This window comes from Leopardus geoffroyi, chromosome C3 (genome assembly GCF_018350155.1).
Source record: "Leopardus geoffroyi isolate Oge1 chromosome C3, O.geoffroyi_Oge1_pat1.0, whole genome shotgun sequence".
Classification (NCBI taxonomy): Eukaryota; Metazoa; Chordata; class Mammalia; order Carnivora; family Felidae; genus Leopardus; species Leopardus geoffroyi.
This window is the reverse complement of record NC_059338.1, coordinates 91,242,954-91,268,368: the sequence shown is the minus strand read 5'-3', so window position 1 is coordinate 91,268,368 and position 25,415 is coordinate 91,242,954. Positions and strand designations below refer to the sequence as shown.

Below are 25,415 nucleotides of genomic sequence, written 5' to 3'. Positions count from 1 at the left end.
AAGATCAGGGTCTTCCCAATGTTAAAACCAATTTGTTCTGTTCTGTAAATGTTACCTGGGGGGGAAAAAAAACAAGAAACTGACTAAAATAATTGGACGTTTCTATAGTTTTAAGATTTTTTTTCAGTCATTTAAATAACCATATGTACATTTTAGGGATAAGACAAAAGAAGATATAATGCCATATTAGGGGTTTTATAAATTTTTTGCTCTTTGAGAATGAACAGCACTTAGAACCTGTCTATTACTCTGACTTTTATAAAAGTATATCTGAAGTGTGTGTGTATAAAAGTGACTGTTTAGTTATTTCAGACAGAGTCAGATCTTTATTCCCCAGCCTGGTTGCTTCTGTGTCACAGATCAGTGTTATTTTTGTCATTGTTATAAGCTTTTAGAGATCCAAGATTATCTTGGAGGGAGATAGAGATAAACTGGGAATCAGAGAAGTCAGCTCTGGCAAAGCTCACAGTCTACTAAAAGAGTGACTTGAAAACATCTACCCAGAGAGGGCAGATACAGGATGAACATTTCACTGGTCCTCTGTGAAATGGAAAACAAAACAAAACCAGATAGCCTCAGGAGTTTTCCATTGGCCAGTTTTCAGCATAAAGCCCTGTCCTCTCATACCCTGCATTTTTGGGGGTCAAATGCTGATTTTTATGAAATTAGATTAGAGGTTGTGTTTCTTTTCATGTGAGTTTTAATGTTAGTAAAAGTTATATAAACTGTGAGTGTCCCCATTTAAAAAAAAAAAATTTACTTGTCTATAAAAGCTAAAGGTTTGAGTACTTTTATGCTATCGACCAAAAATAAGCAAGCCATAGTTACTTGCAGATGGCATGAGAGCAAGGGGAGCTGGGAATATGAGCTGCAGAGAAAGTAATGCTAAGAGGGTTCAAAAAATGAGAAAAGGATTACTTCCAAGAAAACAACAGAACAGGCAAGACTCCATAGAACTTGGTATTTCTGATAGGTTTTGAAGAAAAGGCCAGCTTTGCATCCAAAGATCAAGGAAGGTGTCCAAGCAAGAGGGACCAATTTTTTTTTTAATGTTTTATTTATTTTTGAGACAGAGACAGAGCATGAGCAGGGGAGGGACAGAGAGAGAGGGAGACACAGATCCAAAGCAGGCTGCAGGCTCCAGGCTCTGAGCTGTCAGCACAGAGTCGGGCGTGGGGCTCGAACTCAGGAACCGTGAGATCATGATCTGAGCCAAAGTTGGACACTTAACCAACTGAGCCACCCAGGCACCCCAAGAGTGACCAATTTAAAAGAAGGTACAGATTAGGTAAGTTTGGAACATTTACAAGGAAAAGTAGGTCATTTGAAAAGAAATTATGGAGATGGGACAGGAAGATGATCAGGGAGCTTTTGAGTGCATGGGGTTTTGGTATTAGGATCAGAAGTCTGGGACTTTTCACTAAACAACTGAATGGTGAAGAAATGCTTTAAACACGGGGAAACAGCCAATGTTATATTTTAGCTATATGGATGAATAAACATGTGACAATCTTCATCTGTTTGATGTGGGCACCCTTCAAGATGCAGTTCAAGTCTCGTTAAAACCTTCTCTTCATTCCAACACCTATCTGTATTCCTTAATCCTAACTCCCAAAGCATCTATCTACACTTCACACGGCAAGTCACTACTGCAAATTAGGCATCTAATAAATCGTATGGCTGTTAATTATCAACTTCATTACCTGTATCCTTTTAAAGACCAGACGCATAATAGGGGCTACATGAGGCCTGCTGGTACAAGCCAGCATATCCCACAGCCCTTATGTTCCCACTCATGAATCCTACAGTCGAACACTGGTGGGCGGGTACACATCCTGTGGACGTTTTAATCACATATATAAACATTGCCCTAAGAGACAACTAAAGAAACAAAACACAAGTAAATGGCAGAAAGCATGATTGTGTATTTAAGAAAGGATTTATATTCCCACTTAGCTTTGCAAATCAGATGATGCTTCTAAAATATTTTACCAGGTTCCTCATTGGTCTAGATCTTCTTGGCTGGTATACAAAAAACAAAAACAATTCTAAAGAACACACTCTGAAAGATTAGCAAGTCATTTTATGGTGGTGTAAATTATTTCTAAAGATGCTTCTACTCAGTTCTCAATATGATAGACATTAAAACATTGTAAACACCAACTGTCACAATCTAAACCTCTCCTTTAAGATTAGAGAGAAGGGGGAAAAGAATCAAGTACATAGAACTCAGATCAGGGAAAGTCTATCAATCCAACCACTTGCCCCCTTGGCTGCAAACAAAAGCCATGAGGAAGATGGCACCACTCTAAGCTCATGTTCTCACATTTTAGCTGAATCTTCAAGCTCTGCCTTATGTTCCATCTTCAACCCACACACTCCTCCCATAAGGCAAGTCTTGCCCTACATAATAATCCTCTCCCATGTTTATTACTCCCTTCTTTTTCCCTTCTCCAAAGTAAGACTATTAAAAGTACATTATTGTTCATACTTTAGGCAAACCTAAACGGGCACTATTCTAAGCACCTTACATGCTATGGTAGATCAACTGATAAACACTCTTCTTCTTTCAGAGCAAAGTGTGTATGCTTAGACAAGGACTTTGGCCTTGGCCATGTGATTTAACTTGACCAATGGATAGAAGTGGACGAGATGTGAACAGTGGTTACGAAGTTTGATTTGGCCTCTTACACACTTGTGATAACTGAAAAAAAGAAAAAAAAAGCATGCCTTAGGGGCTACTGCCCCTTCAACCTGGACCCCAGAATGAGAATCACAGAGCAGAACTGACCCCAACCTAAAGTAAGGAACCAAGTCCAGCCTCTCTTGGCAGAGAGATGGAGAGAACTGGCGGGGGTAACAAGTACTAGACCTACAGGAGCCTGCAATTCATGACAGGATTTTGTTCTTTAGCCTAAGGACAGTGGGGGACCTTTAGGATGCAGCTTCTAGAAGTCTTCTCCACTCCATCCAGATGCCGTCTGGAGTCCCTTTAGGCCCTTCAGACCCGCAGCATACTATTATAGAAACATGTACTACAATACAATTATTGTTTATACATTTACCACGCCACCGATACGACTGCTTCTCCCACAGGGTTACTCTATTTCATGCTGAAGTCAAAATAACGATTGAAGTCTCGTCATGTCCATGAGAATTCAGAGGAACAGATGTTTGAATTGATGGGTCCTATCCCTTCAAATACATGACCTAAACATTGCAGATATAGGAGAAGAGAAAGACATCCAAAGACAGAGGAGCAATCCACAACAGCTATGCCCGTCTCAGAGCATACTATTTCTTGCTCTGCAGGCAGAAGAACCCAATCAGGGGAGCAGCTGCTGAGAGAGGAGGTGGTTCCACCAGCTGATACTAAAATAAACCAGAGAATAGCAGGCATTTCATCAGCCATAAACCCTCTACTCCCATTTGCATGGCTGACTCCTGGTTGTGCAAGCCTCCGCTTAATTGTCTCAGTGAAGACATTCCTAACCACATTCTCTAAGTAGCTTCCCAGGCAAATCCCACCCCATCCCCCCATCATTGTTTTGGTTCTCTACATGGCACTTGGTACTGCCATGTAGAGACGGCTTATGTGTTTATTGCATCCAATAAAAGTTTTAAGTGGTAAGACAAGGAGACTTGCCTGTGCCATTCATTGTTATAACCCTAGCACAGTGCCTGACACATGGGCAGCACTCAGTGAATACTTATTAAATGAATGGGCTGAAGAGATGAAATGCCTTCTTTTATACACATCCTCCTCTTGGGTATTGGTTTTCCTCTGCAAGGCTGCTTCAGATGTTCCTGTTTAAGTGGGATCTTCAAAGTCCTATAAATGCATACAAAGTCTGACATATATTTGTGTGTCTGCCTTTTTCCAGGCAAAGGAACCCTAGCTATGAGAATCAAAGGATCCATCTCTCTTATAGACAGAATTGTGTCCTCCCTGCAATTCACTTTAAGTCTTAACCCCAATGTGACTACGTTTTGAAGACAGGATATTTAAGGAGGTAATTAAGGTTAAATAGGCCATAAGAGTGGGCCCTAATCCAATAGGACTGGTGTCCTTATAAAAAGAGGAAGAGATATCAGAGGTGTATGCACACAAAAAAGGCTACTTGAAAACTTAGGAGAAAGGTCTCAAGAGAAAGCAAACCAGCCAACACCTTCATCTTGGGCTTCTAGCCTCCAGAAATATGGGAAATTCTCTGCTGTTTACGTCACCCAGTCTGAGATTTTGTGATGGCAGTCTCAGGAATCTAATACAGTATCCCTGTAAAGGCAAGAACCACAGATAAGAAACTACCATTTATTTGAGCACCTAAGTAGGTTGTATTCCTTATTCACATCAATACACAACAATCCTGCTGGGTAATTACGATTGTTCCCATTCCACAGAATCAGGAAATGAAACCTGGACCTAAACCGAATCAATAGTTCAGTCTGTCTGCATATTAGAAACACCCTGATAACTTGTAAAATCCCTCAGACCTAGCCAACCAAAAAGAGAACCCAAATTAATGTGTCCTCAAACAGCCCAGGCATCAGGTACTTCTAATGACTGGTTGGAATTAAGAACCAGTGAGTGAGGCAACCATAATCCCCCAACTTTGGGATTCTCTGATTGCTGGCCTCCCCAGGTCACTTGCTACTGCTTCTGACCATCACTGCAATCCTGCTCATGGTATGCTCCGTGAATCTTATTTTGTCCCAACCCACCTCCATTCACCCTGTTTCCACCACAGCCCAATATTTAATTGGGGATAGTTCCACTCTTCCCAGTCTTTATAGTTCATCTGGGATCTTACCCCAACTCCAGGGCTTGAATGCATGAACTGGTGCTAAGCCAATCAGCACATTCCATATCTCTGACCACATGACCTATGCTGTCCAATCAGACACCTCTGCACCGGTGTGGGAATTACAGGGAAGAGACTTGTTTTCTTTCCTACCAGATGTGTTCACAGGAGGAGACAGAAACTGCCACAGCAGTTCTGACCTCTCAACACAAAAAGTCTCTGGGTGAATAGGGTCAACACGGAAGAGAAGGCAACAGAATGGAAAGGAAGTCCAGGTGAAACAACTAGAAATCTGGATTAAACTTTTCTCCAGGCCAGATCTATAGCCACGCTTCTCAATTAGATGAGCTAATACACAGCCTCTTCCTACTTAAAGCTAGTTGGGTTTTCCAGTCCCTACAGCTTATGTCATGTCAAACCACCCTGGTCTTTTTTTTTTTTTTTTTTTAATTTTTAAAAAAATATGTTGAGAGAGAGAGCAAGCGAGCAGGGGAGGGCAGAGAGAGGGAGACACAGAATCCAAAGCAGGCTCCAGACTCTGAGATGTCACCACAGAGCCCGACACTGGGCCAAACTCACAAACCGTGAGATCATGACCTGACCTGAAGTCGGATGCTTAACCGACTGAGTCACCCAGGTGTGCCAAACCACACCTGGTCTTTGGTGACTACAAGGGTCTTCAGATGTCAGTAAAGTGCTGTGGCTTTCTAACCTGGTGTGTTAGGTATTTTATTGTGAATTTCATCTTGAGATTAGAAGGCTGCCCAGGAAGGGTTTTAAGCAACTTCGTGTTAAGATTTTCTTTTTAAACATTACACTGTTTCCATACACAGCACCCTTGGGAGGCTCAGAACTGGAGTCAGAAAAACTCATTTTAGAAGCTCCCGGATTCACCTGGTGAGAAGAGATGAAGACCTAAGTTAGGGCAAAGGTAGTGAGGAGAGAAGGAGATTGGTTTACAGATTTTTTTTTTTTTTTTTAGTTTTTTAACGTTCATTTATTTTTGAGAGAGAGAGACAGAATATGAGTGGGGGAGGAGTAGATAGAGAGAGAGGGAGACACAGAACCTGAAACAGGCTCCAGGTTCCGAGCTGTCAGCACAGAGCCTGACATGGGGCTAGAACTCAGGATTGGCAAGATCATGACCTAGGCCTATATCGGATGCCCAACCGTCTGAGCCACCCAGGCACCCCTGCAAATTATTTCAGTCAAGGGTTGACCAATGTTTTCTATAAAGGGCCATATAGTAAATATTTAAATCCTTCCAACTACCCCATTCTGCCACTATAGTACAAAAGCAGCAATATGTAACACATCAACTAATGAGCATAACAGTGTTCCAATAAAACTTTAAGAAAACAGGTGGTTATCTGCTAACCCCAGACTTGGTAAAATGGGTCCAACTTGGTAATTGACTGGATGTGAGGGAGAAGGGAAATGAGTCAAGGTAGCTGCTAGATTTTTTGGACCTTTATGTTCTCCGTGTTTGGTCCCAGAATCATAAATTGATTGAGTCACCGAATGTCAGAGGAGGATAGAAACTCATTAAAATTATATAGCTCAACAGCCTCGTTTTATTGGTGATAATATTGAGGGCAGCTTCCTCTGAGGTAGCAACTAGTTAGCAGGGCAAGCAGGACTAGAATTTAGCCCTGGTTTCAGTAGTGTATCTATCACACTACATTCCTCTCTTCTATGCCTCTAGATAAAGATGTCGCTCTTTTTTGAGACCACTGTGTTGCATGTAATTATTGTATATTTAATAAATATTACTAGACATCTATAATGAGTCTCTCAGTGGTCCTAGGACAGTCTGTCCCTCAGGAGACTTGGTCTTATCTTTGTTATACATATTTTCCCCAAGCCATTTTTGTGCTTTTGATTTTTTTAGATTTGACATTTTTTTAAGTGGTTGTAAAACATACATCATACTTCTTCACTCTAAGGATTATTCACTCTCTAATCTGAACAATGTTTTATGTTAAAAGCACAGTGAATTTATTCAAGCCAAGAACTGAAGAACTGCTTATTCAGCCTCATGACAAGAAAAGAATAAATCCCAGACATGCATTATCTGAACATAACCACAGTCAACTCCAATTGAAGACCAAAATATCCTACTAAAAGGCAAGCAAAACGCTTTCTGACTGCTAGGCAAAACCAAAAACCATACAAAGAAAAAAGGTTAGGAAAAAAAATATGCCAAATACTAGCAATACCTGTCTTTTAAGAGGTGGGTCCATGGATAATTTTTTTTTCTTTGTACTTACTTTCCAAAGAGTATATATAAGCATGTAATCATAATTATTTTAAAAGGTTAATTTAAAAAGTTGGGAAATGTTGCTATGTTGCATTTAAAAAAAATTCTTGAATTTCTAATAGTATTTTGCTCCAGGATATTAACAGACTATGTTAAATTCTGTAAAAATTATTAAAACCTTTAGGTTTACAACAAAACTATGCTTTCAGGTCTAAATAGCTGATGTAACCTTTCTAACTGGATAAATTTTCTCTTCATGCCTAGTGAATGACTGTTTAAGTATTTCCAGACACCAAACCCTCTTCACTGTTGTCCTGTTTCCCAGTGTATCTTCCTTTTTTCTCATCCTTTGACAAACCCAACATGGTTGGTGAAGTATCATAAATTCAAATTTTTCCTGACCATTGTCTTTAAGCAGGTTGCCTCACATTCTCAACAGGAAAGAATTCTTAGTGCTGTGGTCTCATTCTGCTTGCTTCTTTCATGGAATCTGGACCCCACTGTCCCTCCTTGAGAATGGGAGCCCAAATTTCAAAAATGGAGGACAAGTGGCCAGGCCAATGGAGGACAGCTGGCTCTTCTAAAAATGCTACTCAACATTATCAAGCCCTTATCCCCATTCCCACTCCAATGATGAAATACCAGTAGGTAGATACAGAGGAAAAGAGGAGAAAAACCTAGTCAGGACAGAAAGAGGCAACTGTGGGTGGCCCTTGGGGACATCTCTCCACTCTAAGTTCAAAAAGACCTAGTCAGCAGAAGGGACCACATGGGAAAGTCTCTAGAAGCAGTCAGCAGAATGCGTGCTTAAATCAAAATGCTATAACCTGAACACACAAGTACATGACAAGTTGCTAAGAGTCCAGCCAGCCCTTTCTCCCCTAACCCTTTTCAGACCAACACATGATTGGTGCCACCTCAATACTAACTCCTAATCCCAAGTATCAAGAAACACTCTTGCCCCAAGAAGTCCCATAAACAGGACACCACTCTTGGGGTTGAATCTGTTTTGGTTTGCATGACCACTTTTGTCACATCTGAATGTATACACATGCACTACAGCACTAGGGTGGGAGTTAGGAAACTTTCTCCATCCTATTACATGCTCTTATGAAGACGTGATGCACTGAGCAAAATAACATTTCACAATGATCTTCTGAGCATATACCACGTATCTTTTTTGTAGTGAGGGAAATTTCTGGTTAAAACTATCATCCTCAGAAATGATAATTCCTATAAATTCTACATTTAGATTGCTAACTTTCTAGAAGTAATACAATTAAATATACCCAGACATTGAACCTTATCGGAAATTAAGAAAATGAGTAGATAAGGCCATAGACTCTAGAATCAGATTTGGGAGTTTGAATATTAGATCTTCTGAGCGATTAACCAGTCCAAGAAAAAATGATCTAAATATTCTGATGTAAGACAACCTCCTCCCTCATTCTAAAAATCCAGCCAATACATCTTATAATGAAAACCATGATTGACAGGCCCCATACATCCACAATTAAAAAAATTAAGGTCACTCAAATATGAGCAGAGAGTCTAATATTTACAAACACTTGAATATCTAACAAGAACAGAGACCAGAATGAAGACCAAAAAAAACAAAAAAACAAACAAAAAAAAAAACCCCACCTTGAAGGCATATGGAGAGCCAGGTAAACTTCAATCAAACAATAGAAATGTCAGCATTAATAACCTCAATGAAGTATGGCAAGATACTATATCCACAAAGATTAGATGTTATAAAAATTTCAGGCAAAACAAGCTGTTGAAAAATTAAGAATGGTAGATGCTTGAAAGATAAAATTTATCAGAAAATACAACAAAAACAGATGAGAAATAGGAAACAGACTTAAACTAAAAACTAGTCCAACAATAAGAGAAAGGAATGGATGTGAGAAATATTTCACAGGGGGAAAGGAAGACAGGATTGGGGCTTGTTTCCTTATAGGGTGTGGCAGACCCTTAATTGCTCCCAACTCTCCACTGCCAATAAAATACCAGTCCAAACTCCTTAGCAGCTAGAGCCCTTCCCAGAATGCTAAGGCCTTCCTGCTCTGGGCTGATTTCCTTCCTTTTCCACTTTGGAATCTGCCCAGCAGTCAGTTGTTTGTAGGCTCATGGTGCACCTTGAATCCCACCCCCATCTTTTTATTACACAAGATAGGGGTTTTCTATGACTCTGACTTTGACATTCACCATCAAGTCACAGGGACAGAACTGACAGAGAGGATACTTTCTGGAACTTGGGCCTCATTAAATGTTGTATCTACAGAGAATGAAATTGTTCATTAGGCTTACCATACACAATGACCAAAAAAACAAAGCAAAAACACAAACGCATTTATATTTTATCAACTAACCAACCGCTGAGATTTGCTAAAATGACAGGTTACACCAGCTATCGTGAGTTACTTATAGAAAGCCCAGAAGGAAATATGAACTTTCCCTGGGGTGATCTACTGGCTTTCTTAGTGGCAACAGAGTGGGAACTGAAGTCATCTCAACTTTGGTCTGAATTCTTACTCCATCATTTACCAGCTGGTGACCTTGAGGCAATTATTTAATCTCTCTGGGCCTCCATTTTTCATGTAGGAAATGAATATTAAGAACCATCGCATGGGATTGTTGTGAACAGGTAGGATATTCAAAATAAACAACCAGTATGGTCCAGACCACAACCCATCAGAAGTCATTGGCTATCAACAGCCAGTATAGCTGTACCAAGGGAGACTGGCTGGAGAGCAGCCCCAGCTGCTACTATCAGTGAGTGCCTAGTAAACATTAGCTATTGTTATTCCTAGTTTCTTATTTGTGGGGGTTTTTTCTGTCTGTGGTGACTATGAAAGATTTTCACACCTAGAAAAAAGTGTTTAAATATTACTTTATTATAGCTATTTAGAAGATCTAATTATGGCAAATCAACAAAATAATGGGAGGCGGGAAAAAAGGAATTTAGCTTCTCACTACCGGAGCCAAGGATTGGGTGCTTCCAGAGAACTACATGACCTCTGGCCTGACTCTGGCTGCCTGCATCCATAATTTCAGAGAATTCTGGATCCCTTCTAGAACAGCCCATTTGCAAAGCCCTTCAAAGTAGGCCCTGTGCCATCCCTTCAATCATGGCAGCAGTAATAGAAGCCATCAAAGACTCAAGACCCCAAGTTCTTAATCTAAGCTCTGTCACTAATATGTTATGTGACCTTGGACAAGGGAACCTTCACATCCTTCTTTATGAAATGGGAACAAGAGCCCCTGTTCCAGCTGCCAATGGATCAGCTGCGGTTCAGATGAGAAACTGTACTTTGGAAAGCACGAAGTACTCTGTAAAGCCAAGGCGGTAGGATTTCAATGATGATGGCTTTGGGGTGAGCCCCAGCAAACACACAGGTGCCAAAAGCTACCAGCTATTGAGTTTCAATTAAGAAACTCTGGCCAGGCAAAGCAGGTCAGAGGGAGGCAGAGTTTCCTGGGGGCTCTACAGAGGCACTAAGCAGGCAATAGACCAAGCATCAACCAGAAAATCACTACCATTACCATTAGAATCAGGGACAATGGCATCAGCACCCTGGAAACCTAAATCTTAAAGCTTTAAAAGCAGGAAGGGGGCAGGAGATAGAAGGAAATAGGGAACATGTTCTTATCTTGGCAAAATTATGTAATTGGCCAAGTTTATTTTCAGTACCTTTTTCGCTTTTCCTTTCTGACATTACCCCTATTAGTTTTCCTGAAACACCAAACCCAGCCTGTAGGGTCAGGGTGCCCTCATGGCACCAGCTGGCTGGCCGGCACTCACCAAGGCCTAACCTCTCTAGGAAATGACTTGCATTCTGAAAATGATACCCTCCTCCAACATCTGTGAATTCGAAATCCGAAATCCTATTTCACACCTGACCTACCTGGAGTCAATTATCACAAAATAAACTAACAAAATGTCAATGATCTATGTTATTAAAGGTCATCCTTTTGAGAGAGACTGCGCATGTGCAAGCCAGGGAGAGGGGCAGAGGGACAGAGAATTCCAAGCAGGCTCTGTGCCCAGCACAGAGCCCAATGTGGGGCTCAATCCCATGACATTGGGATCATGACCTGAACCGAAATCAAGAGTCAGTCAACCGACGAAGCCACCCAGGTACCCCCTTAAAGGTCATACTTTAAGACCCTCATTTTTAAAGAAAATTCTAAGGATGATAATGTTTTAATCCAGTATTCCCAGTGTTTCCTAACTAGGAAAATGGACAGACATCTTCTGTTTTTATCAAATTCTGGCTCGACCATTACCAGTTGAGTGACCATGCACAAGTTACTCAACTCTCTGTGCCCCTTTCGTTAATTATAAATAGGGATGATAATGGTACCTCCCACATAGGATTGATGGGAAGGTTAAGGAGTTAATATATAAGCAGGACAGTGCTGGTCACACTGTATAGGTATTAGTATTTCTTGAAGATTACATATCTTAATTAATAACACTCCTTACCTGCACCACCTATCACCCACCACCCACCCCTTCCAGAAAAAAAAAAAAAAAAAAAACCTTCTACATCTAAACTCGTGATGGTCCTTGCTTTCTATCCATTTTCCCTTCCATCCTTTGGATCTTCAAAATCTCCCTATCCACTGGGATGGATGGACGGACACACACACACCCCATCTACAAACTCTCTCAAATATTTCTAGCTTAAAGAAGAAAAAAAAAAAAAAGCTTCCTTTGAACTGGTTTCCCATCTAGGTAAAGGCCTTCATCTTCCTTCCCACATCTTCTCAATGGTGAGAACAGTGCAACTCCTTAAACCTGGATCACTCTCTTGCTATAACAACTTCTCCCTTCGTTCCACTTCAATACATGTGTATCAAGGGTAGTGTCATCATCCATTTAATCTTCGAATTATTTTAATATGGATTTGCTTCTCATTTCATCAGAGTATCTTTTACTACTTGCCAAACTCATGGACTCTCCCCAGCTAATACCTTGCTGGTGGTCTTTGACCATCAGGTGATGCTGACATGCTCCATTCCAAAATGGCTCACTGCTACCACGGCTGCTTCTTCCTGCCTCCTTCCGCTTCCTCATCCTACCCCTTCAACACTGCCCTCTCCTGGAAGACACACTCTTCCCACACACGGAGATCTTCATCTCTCGCCCATCTATCCTCTTGCTGTAGACATAGAAGGAGAGCAGAAGGACATCACACGAACCCGTGGGACAAAGGGCATTTGAGGTGGGAGAAGAGCACAAAGACGGGGGAGGCGGGGGGACCTCAAGGTGTGCCACGAGCCAGCCAACAACTGAGTGCTGGGCCCCACTGACTATCAGGGTAGACTCCGAAGGGGGAAGGGAGGGAAATCAGCCCAGAGCAGGAAGGCCTTAGCATTCTGGGAAGGGCTCTGGCTGCTAAGGAGTTTGGACTGGTATTTTATTGGCAGTGGAGAGTTGGGAGCAATTAAGGGTCTGCCACACCCTACAAGGAAACAAGCCCCAATCCTATCTTCCTTTCCCCCTGTGAAATATTTCTCACATCCATTCCTTTCTTTTCTCTTAATACTTCAGCTTGCTTGGTTTTTCAGTTTCTCCAGGTTAGGACCAAGCTTTCTGCAGCAGTTAATTCACTTTTTTTTTTTAATGTTTATTTTGAGAGAGCCTGCAAGCAAGTGGAGGAGTGGAAGAAAGGGGAAAGAGAGAACACCAAGCAGGCCCCATGCTGTCAGCATAGAGTGGAACTTGGGGCTCAAACTCACAAACCACGCAATCATGACCTGAGCTGAAATCAAGAGTCAGATGCTTAACTGACTGAGCCACCCAGGTGCCCCTTCACTCTTTAAAATAGAAAAAGACTTCTCCTGGGGAGTCCAGGGCAATGGGTGGGTCATTGCTGTGGGCAGGGTAGCTCCTGATTGAGAGAGCAGAGCCCCCACACAGACTACCCTGCCTACATGTCCTGCCCATGTCTGAACCTTTTTTTTTTTTTTTTTTTAAACTGGGATACATTTACAACACAATTCTTGAACCTCTGACCTGACAATAAGCCCCGTGATGGGAAGGTCCACAGCCTTAGATTCTGGTATATTGCCCAGTGCCATTCACAGTGCTGAGCCTATCACAGATACACAGATTTACACTAATTTGTGCTGGGCATGCAAGTGAACTTGCAAGGCAGCATGGGAAAACAGCAACAGCAGCAACAAATGCCTGAAGACCTGGGGCTCCCTAAAAGGAAAGAAGCAATACTCTACAAAGCAAAATCAAGACAAACACCTTATTACAGATCTGATCCAAAAACCTTAAAGAGTTTTTTCTATTGTAGAGCCCAAATAAGCAATGTTGTATTTTAATGTAAATTTTTTTTCTTAAATTACCAACATTTCCATGAGAGAGCTATTAAACTAGAACCCACCTCCTGAACTGGTACAAAACCAGAAAAGGAACATAGTACAGTAAGGACTCTGGAATATGGCAAATTTGGCAACAAAGCCTGGTTCCACCACAAATGAGCTGTGTGGCCTTGGGGAGATCTCACATCTTCTCTGGACCTAAATTCCCTCAACTATTGGAAGGGGAAACCACCTATCCCACTGCATTATGAAAACTAATGTTTAGAACGGACACCAAGAACCTGGCTGAAAGTAGGCACAAAATAACATTAGTTCTCTTGTTTCCTCAATAAATAATTGTATGCCTTCATTGGGTCAGACACAGTTGTAGGCACTGGAGATGTATCAGAAGAAAAAGTCAAATGCATGTTCTCATAAGGCTCTTATTACTCATCCCTAGCCTCTCTAAGAACAGAATGTAAACCCCAGTTTTTTTTTTTTCTCCCCAGTGAAAAATACACATTATGTCCATCTACAAATTGTGCATAGAGTTGTAAAGGGGTTAAGGATCTCCTCTCAGGACTTGAGATTAAGAATCCTGCCCCTATATCAGTGTCTTCCGAATTTGCTTATTAAGAATGACTCAGGGAACATGTTATAGTCAGGGCCCCACTTCTGATTTACCAAAACAACAATACACCCAAAGGAGGGGATTAGGAATGTCGGTGTCATTAAGTGTCCCAGGAGAATCTCATCATCAAGGAAAGACTTAGAGTTCAGTCTCCAGCACACCTGCTTTTCCTAGACGTACCCAACCTATTAGGAACCTATTACTTCCTCTTAGCAAGTGCTTAAGATTTGTGAGTATAAAATGAAAAATATTCCAATTCTAGGCTACAGAGGTAAATGCTGTACCCCCACAAACTTCCTAGATGACTCCAATACAAAATATCAATCCCAGTTTATCCACGCAGAAGCATTTATTAAAGGGCCACCATGTAAAAAAAAGTGTTTTTTGTTTTTTGTTTTTACAGAAAAAAAATCAGAAAACAGAAAGAGAAAGCAAGAGCTCGGGCATCACAAGGCCCTGATACACATCTACAGATTGAGCCAAGGCCAGGAGCTGGCACGCCCCAGCTCCACTTCTTGGTGACTGGTTGAACTCTCCTATACCTGAATATACATCACTGGTCATCAAGGGGGCAATCACAACCTCGAGACAAAAGTGCAAAGTACATCTACGGAAGCCTGGTTAACAACATATCCACCTCCATGTAAGGCACAGGTACATTCTTAAAATTTTTTAAAAAGAAACCCTGAGCAAACATTTTACAACCTCACACAACAGTTAAGGCAACCATGCATCTAGGAATTCTGTAGCAATCCCAGATTCAAGTATTCTATGCCACAGTCACACAGACAGTGGAAAATCCTAGAAGCCCTAGTGTGTTACTGTCCAAATTATACCTCCAAGACGATTGTTTGCACTTGGAAACAACTCTGCCCTTGGGCCCTATATCCAGACTGCAGCTGAGTAAAATGTGCTCCTAGCAAGAGAAAGCACTGCTCCCTCTCTATAAACGAACAGCTCACTGAAGAGCCAATTCGGGATCGGAACGGCCGAAAGCCACAAACAAGCCCCTGGCCCAGGCATCCTCACAATTTAAGTCACACTAGAAACGGCTTTTTCTTAGGCTTCACAAAACAGGTCAGGACTCCCCTTGGCAAATAAGGCCAACTCCTTTCAAGGACAAGGAAGTTTGTTCCCCACTCGAGTTAAGCGCTTCTGTGGCCTCCCACATGGTCTTCCCTTTTCTGTCCACAGGCTCTTTTGCCTATCTTTCTCCAAGGTAAGCCTTTCCTAATCTGGGCTGCTTTCCTTATTTGACAACAATGACTCAGTATCCAGAGCTTGATACAAGTCCCTTTATAGAAAGTAACACAAGAATTTGTTAACAGCTTTCTTTTGGATGCAAAACCAGTGGCATTTTTAGGCTATCTTCATCCTCGGGATCTGGACTAACCTGGAAACCAAGGGTATATATTTGCCATAGCCATATGGCACACTCTTGTATCATGCGGCCCCAAGAGCCCACCTCTGGAAAGTTACTTCCTCCTAATTCCATCCAAATGCCTACATTCTACCCATTAAAATTATTATCTTATTTCTGTGAGACCCTCATTATCAGAAGATTTGTTAATAGAGAAAATCCAGGGGTGCCAGGGTGGCTCAGTTGATAGAGCTTCTGAAACTCTTAGTTTCTGCTCAGATCCCTATCTCCAGGTTCCTGGGATTGAGCCCCACATCAGGCTGTGCACTGGCAGAGTGGAGCCTGCCTGGGGCGCTCTCTCGTGCTCTTTCTCACTCATGTGCTCTGCCTCTCGCTCTCTCAAAACAAAAATCAAAACTTAAAAGAAAATCCAAATTGAGGAAAATTTGGCACAGTACTATGTGTGGGGCATAGTAACTCTAAAGAACGGTTTGACAGTTTCTTACAAAATTAAAACACATTTACTATAGGACTCAAAAACCTCACTCCTACTTATTTATACAAGAGAAACTTCTGTTCACACAAAAAACTTATAGGCAACTATTTATAGTGGTTATTCACATCTACCAAAAACTGAAAACAACCCAATGTACTTCAATTGGTGAATGGATAAATAGTGGTATGTCCACTCAGTGGACTACTACTCAGCAATAAAAAGGACTGAATGGATACATGTAACAACATGGGTGAATCTCAAGTGCATTACACTAAATGAAAGCAGCCAGACTCAAATGGCAACAGAATGTGTCATTTACAGGACATTCTGAAAAAGACCAGAGTGTGAGAGCAGAATTCAGAGCAGTGGTTGTCAGGGGCTATGGGTGAAAGGTAATTACAAAGAGGCAAAAGGAAACGTTTTGGGGTGTAGGAACTGAACTTGATTGCGTGGTGGTAAGACTGAATTTATTTGTCAAAACTCTAAGAGGCACAAAAGATACATTTTATGATATATAAAGGATACCTAAATTTTAAATTTAACATACTAACACAAAGAGAACACTGAAACAGTTTAAATGATACTTCATCTGAGACGGAGAAACTAAGAACTTGTATTTAACCAAATTGAGATAATTGTAAATATGTGTTAATTCTTAGACCAAAATAATCCATTTTTTGTTATGTAACTTCTGTAAGATTTAGATCAGCAGGACAAAACCTTTCTCATTTCACATTTGACTCTTAAACAGTCTATTTACATACATCTTTCTCCCCCCAAATATATTAGGGCAACAATTTTTGACAAAGACTTTATAATCCTTAGATGATCCTAATATGTTTCTTTGGTGACTATCAAATCACCATCTTAGGTTGAATATTGTCCTCTTTAACAGTTATCTGGCCTAACTTAGCCAGATCTTCTCTGGGTCACAGCTGTATGATAACATCCGTTGTCCAATGTCAATTTCATAGAGTGCTTGAAATTTTTCTTCTTTTGCAAGATCTGAAATTTGTCTTTGCAATCAATTTATGTGTTGTATGGCTGAGTTATTATCAGACCATTAGAGAGCCCAGCCAATGAAACAGTGTGTATTAAGTGGCAACTAAATTTTGGGTGGGGAAATATCATTAAGTGATGAGACTTAAGTGAATATACACCTGTTATGAAAACTTTTACTTCCCTCTGTTGCCTCATAACTGCAGGGAATCAGATAATCAAATAATACATTTAAAAGTAAAGATGACTCATATTTTACCAATCACATTTGGTTGGTTTTATCCCAACTCTGAGAACCTACATTCCTTCACTGAGCACCTATTATATATGACAGTATATTACAAGGCCATAAAGATGGGTTAGATGCTTTCTTAGGTGTGGCAGGAAGGAGACATCATTGCCATCATGTTGTCTAACATTTACTGTTAATTGAGCAATGACCAGAATGGGTCCTAAGAGCTTTACTGATACTAACTTAAGTTTCTCAACATACCTATGAGGTCATTACTATTAATACTCTCATTTGCTAAACAAGGAGTCTCAGAACTATTCAGTAAATTGCCCAGGTGCACACAGCAAGTCTTCGGCAGAGTTGGGGTTCACACCCCGTCTAGCTGCGGAGCTTGTACGTTTAAAGACAGCAACAGCCCTCACAGTCTGGGGCCATTCTGCCCCCCAGCTCTCCAGGTTAGCTGGATCTCTGAGATTTCACACCCCATGATTAGTCTATACACATCTGTCAAATCACTGAAGACTTGGGATTTCCTGGACAGAATACCATATAAGCATAGCAACAAGGGCAGCCAAGGAGCAAAGGAACTGAACTTGGCAGCTGGCTCCTCCCAGCCTCAGTGCCCTTGGAAAAAGTCTGAAGGCAATGAGGCAGCTGCCCCTGGCACCCAACAGCTGCCACCCCTTCATGCTCTTCACTCGGGGAGGCAAGCTGTGCAAGCAGCTTCTTGCACCCACACTTTAGACAAACCAGACTAAATATAGCCAATGCTGCTCTCATGAGCCAGCTCAGAGCTGGGAGCACGGCTACATTCCACTTCAGCAAATTGGGGAGAAATCAGCTCGATTTACAAGACAGCAGCTTTCCTCGCTTGCTCCTGTGGTTTCAAAAGGACCATACCCAAGATCCAACTGGGCTGTGGGGAGTGCTGAAGGTTTGGCCAAGCAGCTAATAGAGCCCACAGGAAAAGTAATAACCAGATAGGGCTCAGGAGCATCCTCATTCACTTTCCTGTCCATAAAGGGCTAAATAAGCACAACACCAGGACCTTGGGGGGTGGGGGGGGGGGACCCATTAGGTGGAACATACTCTACATACACCCCTGTTTTATGCCTTTCCCCCCATTCCCCAGCCATCAATATCCTGGTCCAAAGCTCGCTTGATGCTACTCCTCTGGCAAGGCTATCCCATCCAGTTCAGAACTAGATGCTCCATTTGTTCTCAGACCTCCCACATCACGTTGTTTGTGCTTTTACTTATTAGCACTTCTATCATTCCACCTCATCTGCTTCTTGTCTCCCTTCAGCAAAGGGATGATGGGGGCGGGTACAGAACAGGCTAAGCTCCCTTCTTTATTGACTCCTCCCCCCACATTTAGTCAAGTTCCCTGCACACAGAAAATGCAAAACCTCTACGATGCCAAGGAGTTTGCAATTCCCTACCTTTCTCCTAGTTAAAGGCACAACACGTGACACTCCCTCGAGTTCAAGCACCAGCTTCAGACCCCGGGCTGCCCCTCCAGTAGGTCACCACAGCATCTACCGTGACTCAGCGTAACAGAACATGGCAACAACGTTCTACACGATCTCCCCACTATGAACACCAGCCCTCGTTTCTTCTGGCTCCGGAGTACAGCAAGACAGGAGAAGGAAAGGGCCCAGGCCAGGCCAGGCAAGAATAGGATTAAACTGACACCCTGTCTGAACTGGCTGAGAGGTCCCAAAGAAGTGACAGGAGTGGCAGGAACCAGCCTTGGCAAGCACAGTGGCAGGGTTTGAGGCCCCGCTTCTCACACTCTAGACAAGAATTTTTGATGACGAGCTTCGATTCACCACTCCCAGGTCTTTAAAAAAAAAAAAAAAAAAGTGATTAATACAAGCTGCTGGTACAGTAAAGTCCAATCTTCTGGGCCAGAAAACAAAATAAATTTAGAAGAAAAAAAAAAAAAAGGAAAAGGAAAAAAAAAAAAAAAAACCCCTTGGGGAAAAGTGAAATGGAAGAGAATCAGGCAGTTAGTTGAACAGTAACATCACCATGCACAGGGAAGAGCTGCTTATGGAAACCGGTCTACACGCTCCTACCGCTTCTACAGCCCTACTCTGTAGGTGAACACAGAGGGGAGTTCTCCTCGGTGATCTAAAGAGCTACTGGGGCAATCAGAAGCATCCATAACCCTACCCACTAATTTGTTGTCTTCCCTCATTCAACAAAATTCACCAAGGGTCTACCACGGCCCAGGCTGAAGACAGGCCCACCTGCAGACAGCACGAGCACCACCAAGTACAAGAGGTGTTACAATGTTCTCAAGAAGAAAATGCACTTAGAAAAATGTTGGGGGGGGCTAGCATGGAGGGCCATCTTCCTCCTTGTTCCAGGTTTCATAAGAGGGGAAATCCACGCGGACACTTCTGGTCTCTCTCCACTCTCACAGGTTCTTTTCAGAAAGGAGACAACTATAGAAACACATCTATGAAAGGGAAAAAAGCATATGTGGCTCTGGTCGCTCTCCTTCCCTTTGAGTCCCACCTGCCTGCTGCAGGAGCCCATGTTCTCATGGCTCCTCAGGCTGTTACAGGGGCAGGTACCTCCATGAGGGGCAAGTTCCCTGCTTGGGTGCAAGATCAGCAAGTCTGCTTTATCATCCAACCCGTAGCCAAACAAACCAGCCCGAGGAGTCCTGTAATAAAGACATTTTTATCTCCCGTCGGGAGTCTGTGACCTGGTTCTGAATGCAAACAGGATAGCAGGGTAGAGAGCCATCACTTAAAACAGCTTCTCTTTGCTAGGAGTGTTTGACTATCTCCTTTGCCCTCTCCTCCAGCTGCTGTCATGTATCCTTACAATACCTTGGTCATGGGCAGGTTTTTTTTTGTTTTGTTTTGTTTTTTGTTTTTACTCTTTTGCAGGAGAGAAACTACAGAACCTGAACCTTGAATGACTTAGAGGCCATTTGATAGCCAGTTTGTTCATTTAGGATGGGAAATTCAGATTCCTTAACACAGATGTCATTTAGAGCATATAACTTTCCATTTGAAATCTTTAGGGAGGTGAAGTGCTGAATATTGGAAGTCATTTTTCTGCCACATAAGAGAGACAAGTCTATTACATCTGGAATAGAAACACTACAATGTTTATCTACTCACTTTTTTAAATGCAGCTCTAAGGATGAAGCAAGCAGGAAAGGAAATGAGAACAAAGATTAGGAATACCCTTCGCTTGCTTCGGGGCATTTCTACTCCATTCATGAACAATTCCTGCAGTCCTCCGAGTGCCAGGCACCAACCTTGGACTACAGAGATGAATAAAACACTGTCCCTGATGAGTCCACTTTTTCTGTTCCCTGTATAATAATGCAATCTATTTCTGTTAAAAACATCACCTCACGGACACAATCATCTATACAGTCTGTCCATGGAGAATGGATTACTTTGTTGTTTCTGCGTGCTACCTCCTCCCTGGTGGCCCTAGTTTTTCCAGCTATTTGGGGTAATTTACTACAATTTTTTTTTCAAAAAAGACAATGGATGTAAATATAATCCCAACCTGAATGCAGACCATGCATTCTATGGCTGGAAGGTACAACTCTAAGCTGCCCAGCTGCCCATAAATGCAAGGCATGGGTCGCAACCAGGCTAGGGAATAGAAACAGGATGTCGTAATGAAATTCAGAGAAGAAAACACAATCCAGGGTGGCCATAAAACATAGGGCACCTCTTTATCATCTTAAACTCAAGGCTACAGGTTCAACAAAATGAATCAGCTCCCTATTTGTTCTTAACACTTTTAACACTTCTAACACTTTATATTTAACACAAGGTCAAGCTTACTTAACCAAACAGGTTACACATGATAAAATAAAACACCTTCTAATTTGCTAATTAGACTTGTGTGAATAAGTGAAAATTCAGAACACAAAAACATGCCAAATAGTAAACCTTTTTTTTTTTTAAAGGATGGGAATACAAAAACATTTACTAAGGATCTATGTTCTAAGTACCCTCCTATAAGGCCTCTCCTTTATTAAATCCTCTCAACTTTCCTAGGAAGTAAACAGTACTGTGTCCTTTTTCCCAGATTCAGAAACTAAAGTTCAGATGTTAAGTAACACATATTGTATTTCCTACTCCAGTTCCTCTGGCAAAATTCCTTCTCCCAATCAATGTTTTTCAATGAACTTAGGGACATGGGTTGTTACCTAGTTTGGGGTTGTGAACTTTGCATGGGATGGCCATGCACTGAGGGACATACAGCATCCCTGGCCTATGGACAAAAAATAGGAACAACAGTCCCAATATATCCCAGCCATGAGCTAGGAAGTTCAAGACTCCCTGGATGAGTACTATTCTATCAGATTCTTTGAGTATCAGGACTAAAAACTGAGGAGAGGGGAACTTCCTTTAAGAGTCTCTCCTACCTTCAAATCTCTCAGAAAGTCCTTGATTTTATGACACTTGGACTAAGAAAGCCCCATGCACACTTATGGAGTCAGTTACAAAAGTGGCCATGAGTTTATTTCCCATACATTCCATAAGCATTTATGAGTACCTACTAAGGGTCTGGTACTGTGCTACTGGCTGGGAATATAAGGTCCCAAGCCCCAAGGGGTTAGTCTTATACTCCAGTGAGAGATTAAGTTTGGAGATGTTAAAATAGGTGTAACCACAGGTACTAGGGAAGCTCAGTGCAGAAGCCCCTCCCATAGACTAGGGCAGAGAACTGGAAGGCAGGGCTGAGTCAGGTTCGCAGAGGAAGTAAAGTTTTCCCTGAGCCTTTAAAGATCAGGTGAGAGCAGCCAGGAAGAGCCCGGTCTAGGCTGAGCAAACAGCCTTCGCAAAAACTGAGCTAGGAATCCTATTTGCAGCCAAACTTTAAACTACTTCCTTCATTCCTCAAGTGGAGACCTCATTGTGATTCAAACTCAGGATCTCCTGTTTACTAGACAAGCACTTGAACCAGTAAATCTCTACAAAATAAAATAAGCCTCTGCAGTCCACGTGTACTTCATTCCAAAGCCCTTGTTTTTGCAAGGTCTGCCTTTGCTGATATAATAACCCACCAGACAAGAAATATGACTAATTTTAGACTTCTTACAGCAAGCAGGACATTCTTTTCAAATGCACTGTGGACTGGCAACCATGGGAGTGTCCCTCACTTGGGAACACAGAAGAGTGAAGAGAAAAAGAGGATAATCAAGGTCAGCTGAAGGGTGAGGCAGAAGGGGTGCCAGCAGGTCAACTTACCCTTGACCTGAAGCTCAAGATGATCCTTATCCTCTGTTAGCTTTTTTCACTCACCATCAACTGTACCAATGCATGAAGCCTGATTCTCACATTATTATATTTGCACAGGAAGCTTATTTTGGCTATTTTTTCAAAACCATGTATGCTATATATGTAATATAGAAACTATATATGTGAGTATATTAATAAATAGGTAACTAAAAGTAGCCAACTGGGAAACTCTGAACCTCAGCCCAAAGGCAATAGTTTTTTGAGTTAACGTACTGAGCACAGAAACTGGGTTGTTGCCACTTCAGGTGGTTAAATAGTTATGAGAGCAGGAGTCAGAGTAGTTCAATTGTTCTCTCCTGGGGCAGGAAGGGGTGAGGGAAGCAAGCCCTTGTGGCTCCCTCTTGCCTCTAGCCTACAAGGAACGGGCTCATTTCCCCTTGGCAAGGAGCCAGATGCGGTAGGCGGGCATGCCCTCATTTTCCTGCCCCAGTTCCCCTCTTACCTGAGGCACACTCAGGAACCATAACTCTGCAGGTAACTTCAGTCCCATAATTATTGCATTTTTATCATTCAGGCACACTTTGACCTCCAATTTGACATCACAAACACATCTGGTCCACATATATTTCCCCATAAATTACCCTGCACACAAAAAAGTCTTGTGTTCCAAGGTAAGATATTCTGAAGTAAAACTTCGGGATCCCTCACAAACCTCCTGTCCCTGCTTCCAACCAGGAGGTTCAGGAGAGGCAGTATCGTAGAGCTCCAACCGCCAAGCCAAAAGGCCAAAATCACACTAGAAAAAGAGGAAGGTATCTTCAAAGGAAAGGATTCACCCCAACGGAGGAGGCTGGCTATTCTTTTTTATTCCTGGCTGATTCCATTTCTTTTTTGTAAACTTTGCTAACCCCGGGATGGTGGTATAAACAGAGACAGGTGTAGGGGCACCTCCACCCTCTGAGTACATCCGCTGCTACCGCTGTCGGGTGCGCATGTAGGGGCCCTGGACCCAATCGAAGTCCATGCTTCCCGATGACGCACCCGGCCGGGGGGTCCTCTCCCACGTGGGGGGAGGGGGTGTTACAAAATGGGCATTCCCAGTCCTGCGGCCACCCAGCCCGCCCCGGTTAGAGGGGACAGCGAAAGGGACACCTCGGAGCTGAGACCTCATGCCCGTCTCTCCGATTTTCCCACTTCCAGCACATCGTTTCGCATCAGAGGTACTGTTTGCCTCCAACCCCAAAGTCCTGCGCACCTACATGTCTTTCTAAAGCAACTGAAGAAAGCGCCTATTTGCCTTCCGGGACTCAGGTGAGTGCCAAGAGGTGTAGGAGGAAAGGGCCCGCTCGCCACCACCCTCTTTCCTCTCCTCCCCACGTTCCCCAGGATTCATCAGGGATGTGTGTAGTGGGGTGCGCGGGTTAAGAGGGAGCTTAAAATGCCCAAGCGTCCCTTACCTTCCACAGCCATTCTCCTAGAGCTTCCCTAACGCATGCATAATTTTCTCGGCCGAGGTACTCCTCCTGCCCCGCGCTCCCCCCTCCTCGCGCTTTCGCCTAAATATTCTGCGCTCATCTGCTCCAGGACCAACCTGCCGCGGTCACGCAAAGCGAGGCTGCCGGCTCGGCTCGGCGCAGGGCGGCCCGGGAAGTGTAGTTCTCTCACTTCCCTCCGACCCGCGAGAGCACCCCGAATCCTCCGCGGGGAACTGCTCCGTCTCCACACTCAGACGGCAGCTCCGGCCTCAGCCCGCCTAGGCAGAATAATCCCTCCTGGGGGGCGTCTCGCGGGCAGAGCCAGCGACCCCCGGGCGTGGCGAGGACTACATTTCCCAGGATGCCGTGCGCTGGGTTTCGTTCGGCGCCGAATAGAGACCCGAAATTGAGCTCTTCGCGGACAATTGGAAGTGGGTAAGCACCTGGCAGGCAGGGGTCGTGCGGAGGGCAGGGGGTAGCTGGGTCTGTGGTGGAATCTTCTGGGCCTGTTCGCCGGCGTGCTTGGCCAGTCATTTAGTAAGCGGAGCAGAGCTCCGGCTGGCAGTGGTTCCCGCCTGGGCCAGAGAGCCGCTGCCCGGGTGCGGTTCAAACTTGTTCCTCTGCGCCCTGGAATACGCGGGGTTCTGGAGAAAACCGCCAGGTGACGTAGCCGTCGTCTAATCCTCCAAGTTGTACAGGTGTATAAACACTTAAAACGGAGTGGGGATGGCTTGAAAACACTGAACAGGCATCAGCCTCAAGGGATTATTGAGAATCAAATTCCACCTGAGGATGTCAGATGATGGAAGGCTGTCTTGCTTCCCAACTAGGAGGCTTTCAGCTTGTTTGGCCTGGAAGCCAGTTGACGGTCTGTGGTAGGGCCTAATAATTAACAGCGCCTAAGAATTAGTGTACTTTCAGCTTCTGACCCTGTGTCCTAACTCCAGGTGTTGGGTTGCTATAAGCAGACAGGGGAAAGAATCACGTGGAGGGCAATAGAATTCCAGAGCTGGTAAATACTGATAAAAATGACGTTCCCAGACCTTTTTCTTTTTTCTTTTCTTTTCTTTTCTTTTCTTTTCTTTTCTTTTCTTTTCTTTTCTTTTCTTCTTGCATGTAGAAATGTCGATGCAGTTATGGCTGGTAGAGATAATGGAAGGGTCTTGCGGAAAAAATCTGATTCAGGACTGCAGCAAGACTTTTAAAGGTCTTGAGCTTGAAAGTTGCAATGGTTCTATATCGTTAGATATATCACTATCCCTATCTATCTAAAAACTACTCTGGAAAATAACTCTAAGGAAGTATAAAGATTTGATTCTTCCCAAAAGATGACTAGTTAGATTTTATCTTGGTCATAAATTTTTTTTTAAATAATTTTGTTTCTGAGGGTGTACATGCACACCTGCTTTTCTGGTCATGGAGTATGTGCCTAGTCCTGCTATCTGGTAATATGACTGTGTCTGGGTCCTTTTTTTTCTTTTTTCCTTTTATTTTCCCCTCCCCCTGTGTCTGGGTACTTTTAGAATACCTGTGTGTAACCGTTAAATGCCGTTGGTGATACTTTAACTGTGAGTCTGTAGAGCTGTGTGCAAATCAAACCCAAGA

At 42.8% G+C, this 25,415-nt stretch overlaps 1 protein-coding gene and 1 long non-coding RNA gene across 6 annotated transcripts in view; one reads left to right on the top strand and one right to left on the bottom strand.

The window, feature by feature from the left end:
* Positions 1 to 23,920, bottom strand: part of SAMD12 (sterile alpha motif domain containing 12) — a 387,874-nt gene extending 363,954 nt beyond the window's left edge. The window contains exon 1 of one of the 2 annotated variants that reach the window (XM_045453847.1): positions 23,793 to 23,920. In XM_045453847.1, coding sequence (XP_045309803.1) covers positions 23,793 to 23,805 — 13 coding nt within the window. In that variant the 5' untranslated portion in view covers positions 23,806 to 23,920. Of the gene's footprint in view, positions 1 to 22,837; positions 22,983 to 23,792 lie in introns of those variants that run through there. The other variant, XM_045453846.1, reaches the window with a different exon arrangement.
* A 12-nt stretch (positions 23,921 to 23,932) lies between these two features.
* The window catches only part of LOC123585549, a 253,585-nt gene continuing 252,102 nt past the window's right edge, over positions 23,933 to 25,415 (top strand). For all 4 annotated transcript variants that reach the window (XR_006706277.1, XR_006706278.1, XR_006706274.1 and 1 more), the window contains exon 1: positions 23,933 to 24,245. This is a non-coding gene — a long non-coding RNA (uncharacterized LOC123585549). The remainder of the gene's footprint in view (positions 24,246 to 25,415) is intronic.